We start from the raw sequence: 20,958 nt of genomic DNA, 5'->3' as shown, positions 1-20,958 counted from the left end.
TGCAGTCTTTCTTTTCCTCTCTCTCCAAATAAGCTGTTTGCAAATTCATTCAACAGCTTCGGGAGAAATTTTTGGTGGTTGACATTCTCGTTTCCAATGCCTCCCGTCGACCTTGAGTATAAGAATCTGAACATGACTTTTCAAACACAGTGCGCATGCCTTAGATTGGCACGTGTAACACCCATCCTCATTCCCGGAGCCTACGATCTTCTAGTCAGCGGTTGGATCGTAGGCCCTGGTAACAGCCGTTACCGGATGTCGTGAATTTCACGACATCTGGTAGCGCACGCTCAGTGTGATAAATTACCATTGCACTTGCTCAGTATTATTATTGCTCAGTAATGCTCAGTATTAGGAAGTAAAGACAAATGCGCAGAAGCGTAGCATTTTTCACCTTATAGCGCATCAGGTTTTCGACAGCCAATGAAATAAAAGATATTTTTGGATGGACCCAGAGCCACTCGTTCAACAATTTAAAAAAAAAAAGTTGGGGCTCTGGGGACGAGAACGGTGTAACACCAGTATCGTCCCTAGAATCTCCTCATTTTATAAGAATCAAACAAAGGGAATAAGGGGTTGGGGAGGGCGGGGGTAAGTGGGAACGTGAATTAACTACCAATAAAGGAGGGGGGGGGGGTAAGTGGGAACGTGAATTAACTACCAATCGGCCACGGTTGTTTGAAATCGGATCAACGCTAACTCGGGATTAGAAGTTTCCCAAGGTTTTTTTTTCTAACACTAACCCTCCTGTTTGATCAGCATTTTCACGGCTGACTTTGAGACAGTTTGCAAACAGTGACATTTGAACAGAGCAAAGCACGCATTTTGACAAAGTAATTACGGATTGATCATTTGTGAAGTTTGCGGCCAAACATGATTAGAGTCAATCTTTTTTGAGGATCTTATTCTTGTGTTTGACGTGCTCTGAGCCAGTGGCAGCAAATTGAAGACGTATTCCCAGCAAAGGTAACACGATCTTGACGAAACCTATCTTGAAAATGAAGATGAATAACCTGAAATGGATATAAAAACCCAAATAAGAAATAAAGATATGAAGAAAGCTCGCGCTTATTCACGCAATAAGCTGTGAAAGTATGAATGGAAGAACGCATACCTCAATTTATCCCTATTTAACTTATTGTACTACAGTTTCGTCTTCTACTTATGTAACAAACTTAAATCGCATTTTTCTTCTTCAAAAACGAGCTGTGCGAGCCATGGCAAATTCTAATCACCTCGCACCTTCCGCACCTTTATTTGCACAATTGAATATCCTAGATATTTTTAAAGTGAATTCCCTTTATATTGCAAAATTTAGGTTTTCCTATCACCAACGTTTGCTGCCTCCGCCCTTTTTAAATTTATTTCCGACTGGTGGTCAAATTCATAATTATGATACTAGAACCTCAGCTCATTTTCGACCTCACACCTGCCGAACTAATATCAAGCAATTTACTATACTCTATAGAGGGCCAAAAATATGGAATGCTTTGCCATTATCAATTACGTCTTCCCCTAGTCTATCCACCTTCAAAAGAAAGCTTCTTGATTTCCTCAGTTAATTGCATGAAACGTCCGACCCTGTTATGTCTTTATAGTCTTACCACCGTATGTTAAAAAATCTAAATACAATGTCTTTACTGGTCTTAAAGTCCTAACATATCTCCGAGGAGACCTCTCAGTATAAGCCCGGGGGTTTCTTGAGGTCTCCTCCCCACATCTTACTTCTTCTTTTACTGTTATTATTTACTCTAAACTTATGTACGACCCTAGTCTATTATTCATTGTAACTTTCTATGTTTGTATGTCGTGGTGAATAAATAAATAAACTAAAAAATAAATAAACGCAACTGAGTGCTGATGCGTGCTGACAGGTAGGGTACTGTGAACAACTTCATGATGACGATTCCGTCCCCAAGCTTACCTCAGAAGCCCTGTTGAGATCACTGCCAAAAGACAATAGACTACAGCGTAGAAAAGCACTTTCTTTGTGGCTGGTGGTTTGTCCACTTTCTGTGGGCATCGATGAGCACCTCTCGTCTATTTAAAGAAAACAGAAATGCCACGGTCAGTCACTACATTCAACAACAACACAAACTGATATTCAGGGCGTATAGATTTAACGACACTTTCCCATACCTCACAGGAGTGGTCCGAGTATCAAACGGTCCCTGGCGGGTCATGGGTTAGAATCCCGTTGGGAAAGGCAAAGGAATTTGTGAACAAAATTTGATTAAATTGGAAGGCTCTTGCCGCCACTCAAATAGCACCCTAGATTAAAAACAGTGATTTTACGCAACCGGACGGCTGAAGTAGGAGGGCGGCAAATTGTCCTTGTGTGACCAGGGAAAGGGTGGGGTGGGGGGGGGGGGGGGGTGTTACTCGTCAGAATTTTAAGCGGTGGTGTTGCCGCCCGGTCCTCCAAACCCTGACGTTATTTTAGATCAAAATACGAAGCAAATTTCAATACACCTTTCTAAATCTTGTGTGCGTTTCTCAAAACTCCCGAAAACAAATATGGGCTAGAGAAACTACTTTACGAGCAACCCGCAACCCGGAGTTGCGTGACAGAGAGCGGAGGGGCCAGGTCTGGACTAACACCAACTGTCAACAGACCGGCAAAGCAAATCAAATATATACTGGTCTAAGTACCTTTTCTAACTGATCTAATGGAATAGCCTGCTTTAGGTAACTTCCACCTTTACCACGTACTTCCACTGTAACAGTAACCTTGGAAGTAAAAACACGTCGAGTGACAACACCACAAATTAATACAACACAATCTTGGTACAAACTCGTAGTCCTGTTCACTTGAACTCTTTGTTCGCCGACCCTGACTACAATGTCCCTCATTTTCAGCAAGTGAGTGTTTGCATGAAATGAAAATGGACGCGCAGATGAAAAAGGCATTTTCAGGCACAAACGGTACTCCACTTTTTTTGCACAAAATTTCCATTTGCATCTTGTCATCTCCTTGCGCCATCAAATAAGTCCGTGTTTGACCTACCAATGCGATTGCAGGTTTGGAACGAATGGAAAAACGTATGACTCGTGAAGAGAGGAGATTCTGAACCAGTAAATGTTACGAATGAACCAATATGAACTCACACCGGCGTCTTGCAAAAGCTTTCAGTGCCTCAAACAATTTCTTACTCCCCTAACGGTTCAAGTAACTAGTATCGACATTGCACTGTGAATATTTCCGCATTAAAATTCACTATCTTCCGTAGTTCATAAATAAGTTTTTTTTTTGACGTATTGATGGTTTGCATTTGACGTCATGGCGGCCATGTTGGTGTACAGGAACAATAACAATTTTTTCCTCTGGGAGTTAACTTCCTTTTTATGCGAACAAATTTTCTTTTGTTTTGTACACCAACATGGCGGCAATGCAAACCACCTATACATTATCAAAGAGAAAAAAAGAAGGCTAAAAGACCGAAGGAAACGTCAAATGAAGTTATTCCTTACCGGTTGGTCATCCCAGTGAACTGTTATCAGACCATAATTGATCTCTGTGATAAACGGATGGGTTCGCTTGGAAGAAGGACCAATATTCCTGTGGTTCGGAGAAACAGGTGTCAAAACTATGATAACAGGTACAAGTGTTTCTTTCTCTGAAGATGATACAAGAGCCGCTATTTCGACCAAGACTGATTCTACAAGCTGACATTTACCAACTACAAACCAATGGCCAGTCAGAATTGAAAAATGGAAACAGCCAACAGCTTACACGGGCCATGGAGCGAACTGTTTCTCTGTTTCCCCGAATTTCACAGACACACAAAAAAGTCATCCACTTTGTTACAGAAAATTCTCGTGGCATCACATTTTCACCCTATTTTTTGAAATAGAGAAAAATTATTGATTTCACGATTCCTTATTGAACGTTTATTAGAAGAGCGTTTCAACAACCTGATTCTTCACTTCTTTTTTGACAAACTGAGCCTTTACCCACTAAAGTGAACTGATCGGGCATTAATTTCCTTCAGACCGTTAACTGATAATCCAAACTAAATACTGACTGGGAAAATGTCTCATTTAAAAGTTGAATGCCCATCTTGTATTATTATCACTTGGATCACTGTTCTTAAAACCCGATTTAACAGGGCTTTTTTTAATATTTGCCATTATGGTTAATCCTTCAAATCAGTGTTCCTTGGTGCATAAATCACCTATCTCTCGCTCCCTAAATATAATCCTTATTGTAAATTGAAGCGATTGTCCTTTGTCTACTGCAATGAATTAAAAAAAAAACCCTTGTATACCATACAAATAAAGACTGACAAGAAGTACTTAAATTATATGAAGTCTTAAGAGAAAATTGTTTGGTTTGCCTTGCATGAGGCTTTTAAAATTTTGAATTGTTTTGTTGTTGTTGTTGACGCAAAATAAAGAATGATACAGGTTTTGTAACAAAAAAATAAAATAAAAATAAAATAAAAATAATAAAAAAAGAGATTTTGCGTTGGCCGGGAATCGAACCCGGGTCAACTGCTTGGAAGGCAGCTATGCTCACCACTATACCACCAACGCTTACACATTTGATAATGGTTTTATTTAGCTAAACATTTCCAATTGCTGGTGGTAAATTCAAGTATCGCGGGCGTTTACATGTACACCAGCGAGACAATCGCGGACATTTATTTTCCGTTTCAAACATAAACTGGCCACAATTAATATATTTTACACTCAACTAGCAAAATCATTTTTGTCATACTGTAACAATGTTGTGTTGTTTCTGAAGACTTGGATATCGTGTGACTTTGATTCGGAGCTGTTGCCTGGTGAAAATGTCGCGACAATAAAAGATCTGTTGTATTCAGTACCACAATGACCTGGTGTGTTGTATTCGACCAAACTCTTTAATACTTGATAAACTCGAAGATTACATGATAACATTCCTTGAGAAAGAATTCCGCTATTTCCGACGTACAAGATAAATTCCGCTACATTTAGAAGTATAATGTTCCAGAGTTCCTTCGAGAGTCACACTCAAAACAAGAATCTATCCGAGAAATCTGATACAAATGATCACGTGCGAATTTGACTAGTTCCAGTCCCTACTCGTTTCCAACACACTCCCCCCTGATTGACGGAGTCAATCATAAGGCGAAACTGTAAAGATAACTCTTTAAACTCAGTCCAATGTTCAAAGTTTTAGATCTGAAAGTTAAGATGCAGTAACCACAATTGGAACATCTTCATCTCTGACTACACAAATGTTCCTTGCTCTGTGACACTGGACAGCTCCCATATCAGCTGCTCCTTCATCAAACACATTGACTTCAAGAGGATAGAGCTTCTGAATTGGACGCTTGATGCGAATCCTGCGCAGAGATTTGTCTACTGTAGCCACTTCGGCGGAGCGAACAACGTTGTCTCTTCCTCGCCACAGCTTCTCTACTTTCCCCATTCTCCACTGCTGTCTAGGTGTTTTGTCTGCATATATGTGCACAAGGTCACCAATTTGAATGGTTCTTCTCGGTTCTCCCTTAAGTTTCTGATACTCTCTGATGCCAGTCAGGTATTCTTTCCTCCAACAATTTCTGAAGTGGGTGAGGAGACTCTCCAAATATCGTTCCCGTCGGGCTAGAGTGCTCAGAGGTACACTGGTAGCAGAAGGTTGCTCCAAGAGACGTCGACCAATTACGAGATGAGAAGGTGTTAGTGGAGCTTCTGACAACTCATTGTAAACATAGGTTAACGACCTGGGGTGAGTTGCTCTGATAAGCTTGCTGAGACTGCTAAATCTCTCTGGTTGGACAACTTCAGAGATGTTTTCAGGGGCTTGGACCAATACGGTCATTACTTGTGAGATTCCATCTGCATCTTCTTTCTTCAATTTCTTTGTAGTTTCTTCTGAGAGGGTACCTTCACCAACAGGACAATTAGGTGGGCTTGGCCATTGATCCTTCTCCTTCTCTAGAAATGGTGCTCCTTTCCACCATAGATCATTGGATACAAGATCGGAACTCTTAGTTCCTCGCGAGGCAATGTCACTTGGGTTAAGTTCAGAAGGGCAATATCCCCAATGTTCTTTACCCCAGAGACATCGAATCTTTGTTACTCGATTCTGCACAAACTGCTTGAATTGTTTTGACTCTCCATTAATCCACCACCATACAATCTGAGAATCAATCCAATTGAACACAGAATCAACCTTGACGGTACAAGCCAATGCCTTGTACACAGCTGTCATCAGGTTTGCTAGAGTCAATGCTGCCATCAATTCCAATCTAGGAATTGTCTCTCCCTTCAAGGGTGCCACCCTAGTTTTAGAGGCTAACAGCTGCGAATAGCTGACATTAGAGGTTGTCACCCGAATGTAGATGTTTGCACCATAAGCAATCTTACTCGCGTCTGCAAAACCGTGTAGCTGAATAGACTTGACATCTTCTGCTTCTATCCCGGCTAGGACACAGCGAGGTACACTGATCACTGAAACTCTCAACATGTCTTCTGCTACTTCTTTCCACTTTAAACAGAGCTCTTCTGGCAGGGCCTCATCCCAGCCAACCTTGAGCTGACATATCTCTTGAAACATACACTTCAAGGGCAACATAATTGGTGACAGCAAGCCTAATGGATCATAAAATCGAGCAGTGATACTCAACAGTTTCCGCTTTGTCAGTGTTCCATCCAATGCTTGTGTAGCAAAGGTTGCGAGATCAAACTTGAAGCTGTCTTCTATCCTATCCCATGGAACTCCCATCACTTTGATGAGGTCTTCTTCGAGAACACTAGACTTTGTCAAAGAAGGACTGGTTTCCGAAGGTGTCTGAGTTGATGATGACAGGTTAGCTTCCTCCTTCTCAATCAACTGATTTAGCTCTTCGCTGTTCGATGCCCATTTTCGCATGTTGAAACCTCCTTCTCTGAATCGCAACTTCAATTTTCCGTAAAGTTCGAAGCAGTCCTTTACTGAATCCTTTCCGGATGCAAAGTCATCCACATACAAAGCTCTGACAACACTGTTCACAAAGTCTGGATCAATGTTCTCATACTTGCTCAAGTGATTTCTCAGGGTTACATTCAAAATGAACGGTGAACAGACAAGGCCAAACACAAGCCGTGTGAATCTAAGGATGATGACTTCCGGATTCGAGGAACTGATGTCATTTATCCACAAGAACCTTAACAAATTCCTCTGTTCAGGATCCACTTCAACATTTAAAAACGCTTTCTCCAAGTCACCAATCAATGCAACTCTGTGGAGACGAAATCGTAAGAGAATGTCAAAGATCAAAGGTGTTAAGGCTGGACCAGGGAGCAGACAGTCATTCAGACTTGGTTCATTCTGAGATTTAGCACTAGCATCATACACTACTCGTAGTTTAGTAGTGGTTCTGTCTTCCTTCACGACTTCCTTATGAGGAATGTAATGCACAGTTCCTGGTATTACTTCTTGATCACGACTCTTGTCAACTAATTCTATAACACCAGAGTTCAGTTGGTCCTTAATGACGTCATCATACTGTTGTAGAATGTCAGGTTTGGACTTCAATCTTGCTAATGAGGAGCTGAGGCGTTTCTGTGCTACCAAGTAGTTGTCTGGAATTGTAGGATGTTCTTCCTTAAAGGGAAGAGAAACTTCATAACGGCTACCATTGAACTTTACTTTGCGAAGATAATCTTCATAGAATTCTTCTTCTCTATTCTTCACTCCCAGAGTATCATAGTCCCAGAATTTGTTCAGCTCTTCTTTCAGAGAGACATCAACTGACTTTAAGTCTTCTTCAACTACTTGACACTCTGTCTTCATAACATGCGACATGTTAACACTTGATGAGCTCTGCAATGCACCTGCTATGTTAATAGGACCACTCAAAACATAACCCAGCCTTGTACGAATCGCTACAGGTCCATGCGACTCCCCCCGTACCACATGGTTCTGGACAATGGACCAATAATAATCAGCACCAATCATAATATCTACTTCAAGATCTTCATCGCCACGGGAATAGTCAGCAAGGGGTAAGCCTTGTAGATGAGGGTAATTTTGCTGTGCAATCTCAATGGTCTGGTTGGCTATGGGTCCACAAATCAGTTCAACTTCATAAGCATTGACAAATACTTTCAACTGATCTTGGCATTCCAGTGCAAATTGAACAATGTCACATTTCTTCAACGAGGCTTCATTGTTTCCAAACGTTTTAATCAGAACAGTTTCACTTCCAAATGAGGGCAGGCCTAACTTGCTCCTCAACCGTGTACTTATGTAAGACCTTTGAGAACATGAATCAAATAAAACCCTCACATGGCAAGAATTTTCTCCATTAGGATTTCCAACCCTCGCTCTGGCAGTTTGCAGCAAAACAGAATTATTCTTAACATCTTGAGTGAAATACAAATTTGTACTCACAGTTTGTTCCTGATTGGTTCTTCTTGCTTGCGTGAATTGTGGTGAAGAGTTTTGCACGCCGCATAGCGATACATGATGTTTCCCGCCACAACGATAACATCTCGCTTGGCAATCTCGGCTCACATGACCACTCCTCAAACAACCAAAACATCGCCCCTTTTGGCGGAGAATTCTTTTCTTCGCTTCTGGCTCCGTAACAACAGCGCATCTCGCCGAAGGGTGCGGTCCACTGCAGAAAGTACACCACATTTCCTTATGTTGTTGAGGCTTGTCGTTGTATGAAACAAGTGTCGACGACGTGGGGGGTCTCTTGTTTTGACCGAACCGTAATCCATATCCAAACTCTCGTTTTTCTCTCATTTTCGACTGATCTGTCACTGGACCCAGAGCACACCTTTCTCGTATCTGTAACTCCTCTGCAAACGACTTTATTAATGTGTCGAGGTCCCACTCGTCGCTCATACCACGACTCAAAATTAAACGCAACTCTTGAGGAATTTTCGCCATGATCACTGGGGTTAGGAATGTTCCGTACGTGTCAATGGAAATTCCAATTCCTTGCAAACTTCGAACAGCCGACTCTGTTTTGTCCAACAATTGCCGCAATTGTTTAAGATCACCAGTATCACTCACTTTTGGTAGTTGCATTAACATCTCGATGTGTTTAGAGATGATAACTTGTTTGCTTCCGAACCGCTTGTTTAGGAGATCGACCGCATGGTTGTAATTTGAGCTCGTGAGAGGTAAACCAGAAATGGTTTCGGCTGCAGCGCCCTCCAATAATGATTTCAAATACTGAAATTTGTCGACTTCATTCAGATCCTCACTCGTGTGAATTGCGGATGAAAAGCTGTCCCAAAATGTTGTCCATTTTGTAGCATCCCCTGTAAACTTAGGTAACGTGAGCTTCGGTAGCTTTGCCTTGTTTGTGCTCTTCGCGCCATTTTGAGCAGGGAAAGATCCTTGCGGACTCGCCGATGGCAATGTCACCGTTTCTTCGACATCATTCGCTTCCTGCTTAGGAGACGACAAACATGAGGTTATCAATAAGATCGTTTCTTGTAACGACGCGTTAAACTCGCAGCGCTCCAGGATTTCTTTTTCGATTGCGTCGGCTTGCAATAATTCTGCGACTTCTTGATCAAGCGATGCAATTTCCTCCTGATGTTTTTCCAGGTTAATCTTTTGCGATTTCAGCTTCAGTCGGACACTTTCCACATCACTTTTGTTGAGTAACTCCTTCACATCGTTCATAACTTTACGAACGTAAACTCTGAACCCTGAGCGCTCCAGAATTTTCTTTTTGACATCTGACATGGCGAAGGTCACAAAACACGCGCTCTGTTCTCCTTGCTTTCACTCCCGGGTCTCCGGCACCAAAATGTTGTATTCGACCAAACTCTTTAATACTTGATAAACTCGAAGATTACATGATAACATTCCTTGAGAAAGAATTCCGCTATTTCCGACGTACAAGATAAATTCCGCTACATTTAGAAGTATAATGTTCCAGAGTTCCTTCGAGAGTCACACTCAAAACAAGAATCTATCCGAGAAATCTGATACAAATGATCACGTGCGAATTTGACTAGTTCCAGTCCCTACTCGTTTCCAACATGGTGTATTCACGGAATCAAGGTAGAAACTCCCCAAACGAGAAAGAAATGCCTTTCATTTCATAGATTCAAAGAAAAACACAAGGCTTGTCTTTGAAATGATTCAGTCGACATTTCAGAATTGATTTTAGTCTAATTAGAAAGAAAAGAAAGATTGCACGGAATTTTGTGACTTGAGTGACCCGGGAGTAACTTGAGATGTTAAGGCACTAATCGGTTCTAAAGGTTAGAGGCTATTTTACCATTTGTCAAATTCTGCTAATCAATGTGGAAAGTTCTTCCTTCTTGGGAAAATTTGCTACGCAAAAGGCAATAATACATAGCCCTAGCTTTATTGTAACTTTCATCAACCAAATTCGTACACATCTTATTCAACATCAGGTTTGAAATGTTTTCTCTGTAAATTCGATTGTGCTGGGATTGTCAGAGATCATACGAAAAGCACTGAACCCTTAACAGAACGTGTTTCGATAGGCGATCCTGATCGCAAAGGCCTATTCTACAAAGGAAAATTGGGATGTGCCTGAGTAGTTAAATTTGCGGGGAGGAGGGGTGGGGTGGGTAGACTTGCTGCTTGATGATCCAAAATAATGGTTGCATGCATGCAGGGAAGCAAGGAGGTGACTGCAGAGCTTTTGGGCAGCATTCAAACGATTCACTTATGTCCAGAAATGCACCTAACCCTGAATTTGGGCACTTCATATAAAACAGGCCTTTTTGTCGTTTTTTTATGACTTCATGTTTGACAGAATTATGTGTGTTTTAGTGAGAATTTAGGTTAGGGGACACCTTGTGATGTCTATCATACATTTCATGAATCTCATTAGCGTGCATTTCTGGACATATCTCAAACGATCGTACACGATCATATGGAAACCTGCTAAAATAACCTAAATTCTGCATTTCTCGCACTTAAGTACTAAAAGAACGTACAGAATTCAGGGTGGCCAGAGTAGAGAGTACCCGCGTGAACATACACTGTATACCTACGTTAGAAGCCAACGACACAACTCCGTTGAAATCCACGAGACGCACGTGGCTGTTAAACCACTGGAAGTTACTTCATACAGCGGGTAACCTAACGAGAGTAAAGACAAATTACTAAAAGATCCAGACGATCATATGGAGCATAAAAAGCAGAACGAGAAACCTTTCTCAATTTGAATTCACACAATGAAACTCAAATTGGCATCAGCGAGTGGTGTGTGCAAGAATGGGCTTTAGCTATCGAACTTCTTAGCAAAGTACATTCACGTAAAGAAATCTTGAAACGCCTGCCGACGAGCGGGCATTGTTGCGAATACAAAGATTTCCTGTTTGCGCGCTCATGTAAAACTTGTTGAAGGGGCAAACTTTTTTGGGAAATCAAAGTTTCCTGGTTTGCGGTGTCCTTTGCAGAAGCAAACAACGCGCAGTGTCCCCGTTTTGTCCCAACCCGGACGAAAAATGAAAATTGTGAGGATTACCAACAAGCAGTCGGCGCTCAAAGCTACACTGTAGGAAGGTGATTTTTGGGCTCGTTACCCTCCACTCTGAATGATTGTCTCATCGCGCTGGGTAATGTTTCAAGTAATCTTGCTTGCTTACATCCAATACATTATTCCTTTTCTGTTTGCCCGGGTTAGTCTTCAGGCCGAGGGTTCCCAACAAGGTTCTTTCCCGTCATAATGACTTTTCCTTCCCTCACTTTCGAGATCCCGATCGAAAGAATTCATAACCAAATCCTGATCAAAGTTTTGTATTACTAGTAATACCTTGTGTCTCCTCCCCTAAAAGAAACCTGAAAAAATGCACCAGTGTCATGGGTTCGAATCCCGTTCAAGCCTGAATTTTTTTTAGGTTTCTTTTCGTAACCGCTTTTAAAAGTTGTGCAAACAACTGCGAGGACCGTTTTCTATTTAATCTTTCATCCGCGGTACCTATATATTATTCAAGCCTTTTTGTCTTTAACAAACCTGCAACCTCTGCATGGTCCAGCTGTTTAAACAGGATATTTTTCAAATACTGCACACGAAATTTAGCTTGTTAAAAGTCGTATCTTCTCCACAGTCACAGTCTCGAATCTCACCCTTGTTTTTTTTCATGATTTTCGACTCTCGGCCTTGAAATTCGGTAACTCAAATTCCGCGTCCCTAACACCCTGCAATGGGGACCCCGAGCAGTGACCATCATAGTCAACACAAATGATGAGTTGTCGCTTTTATATTGGAAGTATTATTGAGGCCTGTTCCAAACGTCGCGCTACTGCCGTGCCGAACTGGATTCAAGAATTTAATTCGGGCAGTAGCACGACGTTTGAAACCATTTAGTTCGGCAGGCTGAATTAAGTTCGGCACGACTATTTAGTTACGGCAGTAACACGGCAGGCGACGGCGACTTGGTTTCAAACGGCGTGCTATTGCCGTGCCGAACTAAATTAATAAATTATTTTAATGTATTTTGGGTTAATTTGCTCGTTCTGTGCATTTCTATATTTTAGAATTTGGTGCGACTGAATTAAATTCGACGTTCGAAACCACTGCCGCGCTACTGCCGGGTCAAATTGATTTAAGTTCAGCACGGCAGAAGCACGACGTTTGGAACAGGCCCCAGTTGTTCAAAGGCCGGATAACTTTATCCGCTGGATAAGGCACTGTTCAGGGTCTAAAATATACTTCACGTTAAACGTTGTCCAAGGTTTTCGTACACTCCCAAACTTAAATGTGGTTAGAGTGCGCATAAAAGCTTGTACAAGAGGAAATACTGAAATCTTGGCACAGATTGAAACTGTCGGATAGTGACTTATCCACTGGATAAAGTTATCCGGCCTTTGAACAACTGGAGCCAGGCCTTTAGGATTACAAACCTGTGCTGGTGTTATTTAAGCAAGCGAACTCTCCAAAATGAACATCTCCGCTTATGAGGATCACCTATATAAGAGGAAATAAGGATTGTATAAACGGCAAAAGTAGCTTGTGTGTGGATACAGCAATCCCCTCCCACTGTTCTTCCACTGCTCCCGGTTTGCCGCCTCGCTAATGCCCCAGGATAGTGAGCTTGAGCGATGCCCTAATGGTAGCTACATTTGTGTAGTAAATATAAAACTCTAACAAATGAATAGCGACGACAAGAAAAGTGAAGAAAAGTGAAAGCACTGTTGTTCAACTAAATCAGCTCAGAGATATGGAAAACCAACCCGGTTGGATTGTGGTTCATGAACACAGGATTACTAAAAATAATAGGAGGGGCCTCTCGGAAACTCTCGTTCGCTCCTCGCGCTCGCTTGGAATGGAATGGAAACGACTGCTAAGCAGGCTAGCGGAACGCAACGTACAGAGTAAATGATATATGAATACTTTTAAAAACTAACCCTAGGATTGCTCTGCACCAGCCACATGAGGCGGTCATAGCTTGAAGGGCAGCTGGTCCATCTGTCTGTAAACGGCATGTCTGATAACACCTGTGAAGGCATGGGTAGTTTTGCGATTAAAAAAGGCTACAAAAAAGATGACGTAACTTGTGTAAGAGGTCAAAGAACAAAAGAACGACAAAGAACTCCTTGAGATGTCTGATTATTATTACGGCCTTGAGAAACTTGGATGCTGCCATGAAGCCAAAATATGTGCCCACATTATCGTACAATTTCACATTAGCGTACAATTTCACCAACGATAATTAAAAAACAGTGGTATTTTGAATCCTTCATCGATCAGTGATCGATTCAAACCAAAATAACTTGAAGTTATTGTCAGCGACTTATATTTTAACTCACCTGAATTCCACTGCCAATTATAGTCAGCTGAGCTGGGTTGGGATCATTCAGCTGTCTCTCAAGCCAAACCCACTGCTCTGTCCCTAGAATGTCACAGTCTGTGCCCCACCTTAGATGTGAGCGTGTGTCGAGTAGGATTAACTAAGGGCAAATGTACAGAGAATACACTTCAGTTTGCATGGCATCCCTAGTAGCTGCGTGCAGACCGGAGACGTCTCTGCGCAGGCTAATACCTTGCTATTTTCATTGTTAGACTTGTATCATGTTTGGCATTTAAACCAAACATTTTAGCTTGACTTCTTGTCTTTTTGAGTATTTTTCTCACCCCATGATATGAGCTTTGATTTCAATGTCAAGTCTTTGGTATAGATTCGCGGGACCAAGGGGTTTTTTTGTTATTCAGCTGATGAAGTAACGCGCCGCAAATCACTGCAAATTCAGTGGAGGAAAGGAATCCTAAAAGCCACAACTTTTAAAGACCAGGGCTTGGTTGTTTGAAAGCTAATTAACGCTAATCGACGATTAAAAGTTAACCGAGGTTTTTATCTCGCTTGTTAAAAATGTTTTTAAAGGCTAATTATAAACTTATGGCAAAAAAAGTCTAAGGCAAAATTGACGGACAAAAAAAGTTTCCTGTTAAGAACAACCGGGCCCAGTAAACAGTGTATGATGCTTAACTGGAATGGGGTCCAATCTCACAACACACAAACAAAACAAAACAAAAAAACAACATCAACAACAAGAGAAAAGAAAACATGAAAAAGATCTTCTGTGGGATAGGGTATGAATACTTTGCAGAACAACACGTTTTGACGTTACTGTACAGTACGATAATTTTTATATTGTTGTATTACCTTTACTCTTTTGCTGCCATAACCATAGATGTATGACACATAAGCACCTTCACGTCTACGGCGCAGGCTTTCCACTGGCTCATCAAGGAAATCTAAGTAGATACCCTGTGCCTGAAGACGGTCTCTGTAGTGCTGAAAAGTTCATCAAAATAATCAGTTATACTCTTTACACCAAATTAGCCTTCTTCTTAGTAATGCAAACTAAGTTAATGCAACCAAGGAGCCATTGGCACCAACAGAGCCTTTCTAGGCAAAATTACTTTCAATAATTTAAAGTCACTGACATGACAGACTTGCTCCTTCATGTACTTAGTTTTAGTTAAAAATTTCCAAGACCACTGATTTAATTTTTGAAATAATGACCTCCACATTTCCATTAGCTGACTGCTCCTCACTTGTGTGCCAGATAAATTAAGATTATAGTAAATGGTCACATAATGTTAATATTAAATAATTAATTAATTATAATAAAACAAACTACATTTGCAAAGGAAATTTTTAAGGCTGTGATGTTACAAAAAATTAATTTGTTAACCTAGCATTACTTATTTTTGTACTGACTTAACACCCATGATATAGAAACCCCTACACATTCTGACTGCCCTTATTTATTTCTTTTTTATTTGTTGATTGATTTGACTTATTTACAGTGTGATGCGCCTTACTGTGGCCACTCAACAAACTTTTTTTACAAGTTAGCCATAAAATACAAAACAAAATGTGTTTTCAATAATTCGTTGTTGCATCACTTGCCTGTTGGACATTGCATCAAATTCGCATATCCTGATTGGCTAACTTGTATAAAAAGTTTGTTGGGTGGCCACGGTAAGGCACATTGCACTGTAATTATTATATAGGTTATTAAATATTAATAATTAAGTTGTATTATCTCTACTTTGTTCTTAATTATCATTCTTTGTAGATATGTACACTACTACAGTGCATACTGCTGCGAAACGTGTTGAAATATATTAATCAAAATTACTAGAATAAATGCTGCTACTAAGATTATATAAAATTCATTTGATCAGACCTTTCCCCCATTGTTCATTCCATAATCATGATCATCCCAGACTCCCAGCACCTGAACTCCAGATTTGAGGAATTTCTAAATAATGTATCAAATCAGTAGCATAAAAGGACAATAGGGAGCTAATAAGCACAGACAGTCGAGAGGCACGGATGGCAACCGGAAGTCAATTTTTTTCCTTTTTGGAGCACCTTGATGCCATCACATTTGTAGCATCAAGGCACAGACGTCCAACAAGAGCTTTTCTAGTCTCTTGTGAGGAACAAAAACGCGCCAAAAAAGGAAATATTTGACTTCCGGTTGCCATCTATGACTCACGAACGTCTGCGCTTAAGCTCCCTAATAAGTTAACAAAGAAGTTCTCTCATTACAACAGTTACCAACAAACAGATCCCACAGACGAGTACTATAACTTTAAACTGTACACTGGGAATTGTGAACTGTTAAATTTCACAGAGATCTGAGAATGTATGAAGTGTACAAGTCTGATTACTATAAGCCTAATTACTGATCACTGGCATAACTCTTACAAAGTCATTGGAGCAGCTGACATGTACCGGTATAGTAATTTAGTTCAATCTTTAGACTGAAACGTGACCAAACCTGATATTCTGAAGAGTATTTCAGGGTATTAAACTTTTCTACCATTTCACCAAGAGGAGATGGAGTCCATAGTAGTGGGGCTACTTTAGTGTCAGCATAAACAGCTAGAAAAATAACATAATTTAAATATATATTATTAGGCATTTTATAATATAATATATAATACATTTATTTGTTTGCTTATTTGTTTTATTTTATTTGTTGGTTATTCTAAACTCGACTTATTAGCTTAACTTAAGCTAGGAGCCTAATAAGCTCCAGGTCCTCGAGTATAAATAAAGTTATGTTGTTATGCTATGTTATGTATAGCCTCAAGCCGAACCCCTACACCTAGAGGGCTGTGGGACTGACTTTAGTCTGGACCCTAAGGGACCGTTCATTTTTTATGAGCATGGGGGGGCTGGTGGGATTTGGTTAATTGCCACTACGAAACTGTATGACCCCCCCCCTAGCATGCAATTTTTTTCACATGCCCCCGCCCCCCAAGCAGAAACTACTTTTTTCTGATGAACCCCCCCCCCCCTCCCACCCAACCAGAAACAAATCATACTCCTAACTTTAGCAAAACGCTTATGTACTGTTTATATCAAACTTAAACGTAATTGTTACTTTGATTTCTTTACAGTACTATTAAAAAGTTACCGTTCTCTGCTTAGGTAAAGATTTCTCTTGTTAAAAAAAAAAAAAAAAACGTTTTATAGATAGCAACACGTTTACGGCTACGGCAAACCCTAAATTTCCATTTAGATTCTTAGAGGAACTATAAAATAATCAAGCAAATGTTTAACGTGTAATTACTCCCCTTCGAGTAGAAACAATACACGTACAGATCTGACTAACAAAATACGGATCGAAGCATACCAATCAACGATTACGAGTCATATTAAACAGAAAAAAAACAGGGGACACACAGATATCCCCCAGGCACGTAGGTAAGGGTTAGATAGGGGTGTCTATTGAGCGGCGGAGGCACTCTTACTAGGGGGGTCCGGGGGCATGCTCCCGCGGAAATTTTTGAAAATCTAGGTTCCCAGAAACCTCATTTCCTGCATTTTGAGACCCATTTTAGGCAAACCACAAATTTGTTTTACAGCAGCTTTTTAAGCTATATACATCATTTCTGCAGCATAATTGTCTCAACTTAAACAAGAAAGTTCAATGTACATTCCGCGCCCTGTCAAGTTCTGATAGCTATTCGATCTGCTGATAGTCATACACCAAGCTGGTAAACTGCATCATTCTCGGGTGTAGGCCTTCAAACAAATTGACTATCTCGTCAAGATTGACAGGCATATCATATTTGATATACATTAGAACCAGGGCGGACATTCTACTCTCTCGCATGGTACACCTCATGTAGTTGTTCAACCTCCTCATTGTGCTTTTTCTTCCGCCATTATTGATCTTCAAAGGGGGTTCGTTCGAACCCCCCCTCCTACATGCCTGGATATTAAAGTACTGCTATTAAAAATGACAGTTACAAGCTTTTCTGAAGATGGCCTACGGCTCAGATTTACCGTCAACTGAAGTCAACAACAACAGTTCTATTACTAAAAACTAATCTGGATGTTCACACTAGGCATACTACTGAGTCTACTGATACTCCTGGGTTAAAATAATTTACTAATCAACAGCCTTTATAAAAGTGAGTACTATTAAACAGAACATTAAACAATCTATTGATATAGTTCTGAGTACAACCACTTAATAGAAAACTACATGTACTCCCCCACGGATGATTCAATAGTGAGACTGTTACGTTTTTATATTAATTTGAACTTGTACAAACATAGGTGACTACTTCAGTTTATATTCATTATTGCTTTTCCAACAGATATGCTTCGTTTCCTCAGTTGTTGTTAATATGAAATGCAGATTTCGACCTCAGTATGTAACACAAATTAAAAGTGGTTAGGAAAATCGTATTAAAAAAAATTGAAATAATATTCAATTTCTTCATCTGTTTTTGTGTTGAGCCACTTTCAATTTCCCCTACTAGCCAATTATTGCTGGTGACCCCCCCCCCCCCCTCTTTCACTCAATTTTTTTTGGTAGCCTCCCCCTTTAGTGCCATTTTTTTTCTCGTGGCCCCCCCACCTAAATCCCACCCGCCCCCCCATGCTCATAAAAAATGAACGGTCCCTAATCCTTGTTCTTTCTAGCTTGGAAGGCCCTTCCAGGGGTGTAAACACCCCCGCCGGCATAGCTCTTGGAGTCATTGGGACGTGCAAGCCACTCAGCCACATCAAAGCGACAGTCCCAGTGAGTGACATGATGGGCAGTTAGTAACGTATTTTAGTAAACAAACTCTTCTCTATCTTCTGAGCCACTGGACAATGTTTTTGACATCTTATTTTTGTACAGCCTACATTTAAATGACATCCATCATCTACCTGGCTGTTACAAGTGACAAACACTGTAATCAAAATCATTAGAAAGTGTAAATAAATATAATATTGCACTGCCTTAATTGGCCTCTGATCCTTAACACAAAAGCATAGCAGCCGCTCACACAACATGTATAAATAAAAAGACAAGAAAATGGATGTGTTAAACTTCATGTGCTTTTTGGTCAAGTATGCTATACATGTCAACTAAAGACTTGGACGCACAATTTAATCATGTTGATTGCTGCATCAGCTCACCAAAATTACCTTTCTTCTTTAATGTTGATGCTAATTTTTTCAGATCTTGTGTCTTATAGGGGGCCTCAATCGATGGTAACAGTCGATATGTTGGTCGACTGATGGTCGACTGACAGTCAATATCTCAGTCGAGCCTCGGTCGCTACTCGGTCGACACTCGGTCGATAATTGGGAAATGCTCGGTCGATGTTGTACCGCTATGGCGGTCGTTGCATCGACTGAGGTGGCTGTCGGCCGATATAGATAACAATACACTGACACTTCACCGACACATCACCGATACTTCATCGATATTTCACCGCTTACCGGCCGATAGTATCGACCGATATATTGGTCAATATTCTATCAATATGTTTTTTCGACACTTTTCTCGATCGACATTCGTGTACATAGCACACTGCTATAAATTGGGCCGTCATATCAGTTGATGGCCAATATAATAATGACTGATAGTTGGTTGATAGTCTGTCGTTATCTCATTTTATTCTTCCACTATTGCATCATTTTACCATATTAGGTCAAGAGAACGCGCAAAAATATGCCAGTGTATTACACTGTAGTGTCCCGGTTTAACCAGTTTAGAACAAAGCAAAATCCTCGTTCCTTTTTCGTGTCAACCAAGTATTGGCCGATGCATCAACCGACACTTTACCGATACTTGACCGACGGGTAACCGATATATTGGCGACACACTGCCAATGCTATCGCGACCGACTGTCGGTCGATCTCTCGACCGAAGGTGATCCAATGATCGGTGGATACGTCGCCGCCAATGCTTGACCGACACTCGCCCACTACTCGACCGACAATCGACCGATATTCGGTGGATACATTGACCGAGATATCGACTGTCAGTCGACCAACATATAGACCGTTACCATATAAGACACAAGATCCATTTTTTCTGTATAAATAACCTGCAATCAGGCCCAATTTTTAGTAGCAATCTTATTATTTCCCGTTATTTGGTCACTCAATCTCATTCCGAGGGTGTCAGGAAGAGGAGAGACCTTGGGAACAAGGTTGTTGGTCACTTACTAAAATTGGATAAACTATATCCTAATGTTTCATTTTGCATTTCCCACAGGAATGGTATATCAAACAAAACGAAAATAGTGCCTGATTGCAAGTTACTGTGAAAACCACCATCTGATACAGTAGACTTATAAAACCTTTCATACTCGGCCATACCATCTCCTAACCAAACCCACAAATCTGGTTGTTGTTCAGAAATATGCTCCCATAGCGGTTGAGGTCTCTTGGGAAAACTATGAAAAGAAAGCAGAAAAAAAAAAAACTTAAATAGATATTACAGTAAAAGGAAGCGTAACATTATAAGGGTAGAATTACATGTTTACAGTTACAACTTTGTCTGAATGAATCTTGTGCTTATCAAAACATTTAAATCTGAGCGTATAAAAGGTTAAAACATGACAACACCTCGTCACACCTACGGTGTACTCCAATTTACCACTTTAAAGATTTTTTTAACTCTACCGGCCAAAAACAGATATATTTCCCTGAATATTGCCTTTCACAAAAACGGTAAAGATGCTCAAAGAAGTGAAATTCTGTCAAAAACATAGCGGAAAAGTGCATGAGTAGACGCGTGACTGGAGTGACGCCATTTTGAAAATGTTCTGTTATTTTACCTGCAACTTCCGAAAGCGATGCGACTGATCGTCGTTTCATTGTAAAAATCTGCTAGTAATAAATCGTCTTCACTAGAAGATACAAAACGTAGCTTTTCTGCATTCGAAATAACTACGATGAAAGACACCAAAAAAATAAATGACATTCCCTCCAACATTTCACTTCCGTTACCGGCTCTCGGCTCATATAAAATTTTTGGTCAGTTGTCTTTCCGATAAGCGCACGAGAGCATAATTTTCGGCTTCAGTTCGCGTTGTCTTCGTACATTTCCGTGAATTGGAGTTTGCTTAATATTTACGTTTTTATTTTCAATTTTTTCTTGAAACATGTCCAGAAATGATTTTTTGTTTAAAAAATTGAACAAGTTAAAAAAATACTTAGGAACTTATCGCCGATCAGCGACCAGATTTTGCTAATCTTTTCGGGAATTCTCGGAAAAAA

General features: G+C 40.5%; 1 protein-coding gene and 1 non-coding gene across 2 annotated transcripts; both read right to left on the bottom strand.

Annotated features, from left to right (window-relative positions):
* Positions 1–611: 611 nt before the first annotated feature.
* LOC146467889 (uncharacterized) lies at positions 612–20,843 on the bottom strand. The gene is made up of 13 exons (XM_085125167.1): positions 20,517–20,843; positions 20,056–20,132; positions 16,220–16,323; positions 15,620–15,694; positions 14,587–14,718; positions 13,733–13,873; positions 13,331–13,420; positions 12,827–12,890; positions 10,972–11,059; positions 3,472–3,559; positions 2,653–2,730; positions 1,925–2,040; positions 612–1,013 (listed from the first exon to the last, which is right to left on the bottom strand). Exons 1-13 carry the CDS (start codon positions 20,672–20,674, stop codon positions 884–886), a joined length of 1,341 nt encoding a protein of 446 aa, XP_084981293.1. The 5' UTR covers positions 20,675–20,843; the 3' UTR covers positions 612–883.
* Positions 4,465–4,536, bottom strand: Trnag-ucc (transfer RNA glycine (anticodon UCC)). The gene has a single exon. It is a non-coding gene; the product is annotated as a tRNA-Gly (tRNA).
* Positions 20,844–20,958: the final 115 nt, after the last annotated feature.

This window comes from Pavona decussata, unplaced genomic scaffold (genome assembly GCF_977016875.1).
Source record: "Pavona decussata unplaced genomic scaffold, jaPavDecu1.1 SCAFFOLD_134, whole genome shotgun sequence".
Classification (NCBI taxonomy): Eukaryota; Metazoa; Cnidaria; class Anthozoa; order Scleractinia; family Agariciidae; genus Pavona; species Pavona decussata.
This window is presented reverse-complemented; position numbering and strand designations above follow the sequence as displayed.

Excerpts from the sequence above, each read along its gene's own strand:
- LOC146467889 (XM_085125167.1), bottom strand. The coding sequence starts at position 20,674 with ATGTTGGAGGGAATGTCATTTATTTTTTTGGTGTCTTTCATCGTAGTT. Across the intron at positions 3,560-10,971 it reads TTGTGTCGTTGGCTTCTAAC|GAATATTGGTCCTTCTTCCA; the intron begins GTAGGTATACAG and ends TCCGAACCACAG. Across the intron at positions 2,731-3,471 it reads TTCACTGGGATGACCAACCG|GTTACTGTTACAGTGGAAGT; the intron begins GTAAGGAATAAC and ends TTTACTTCCAAG.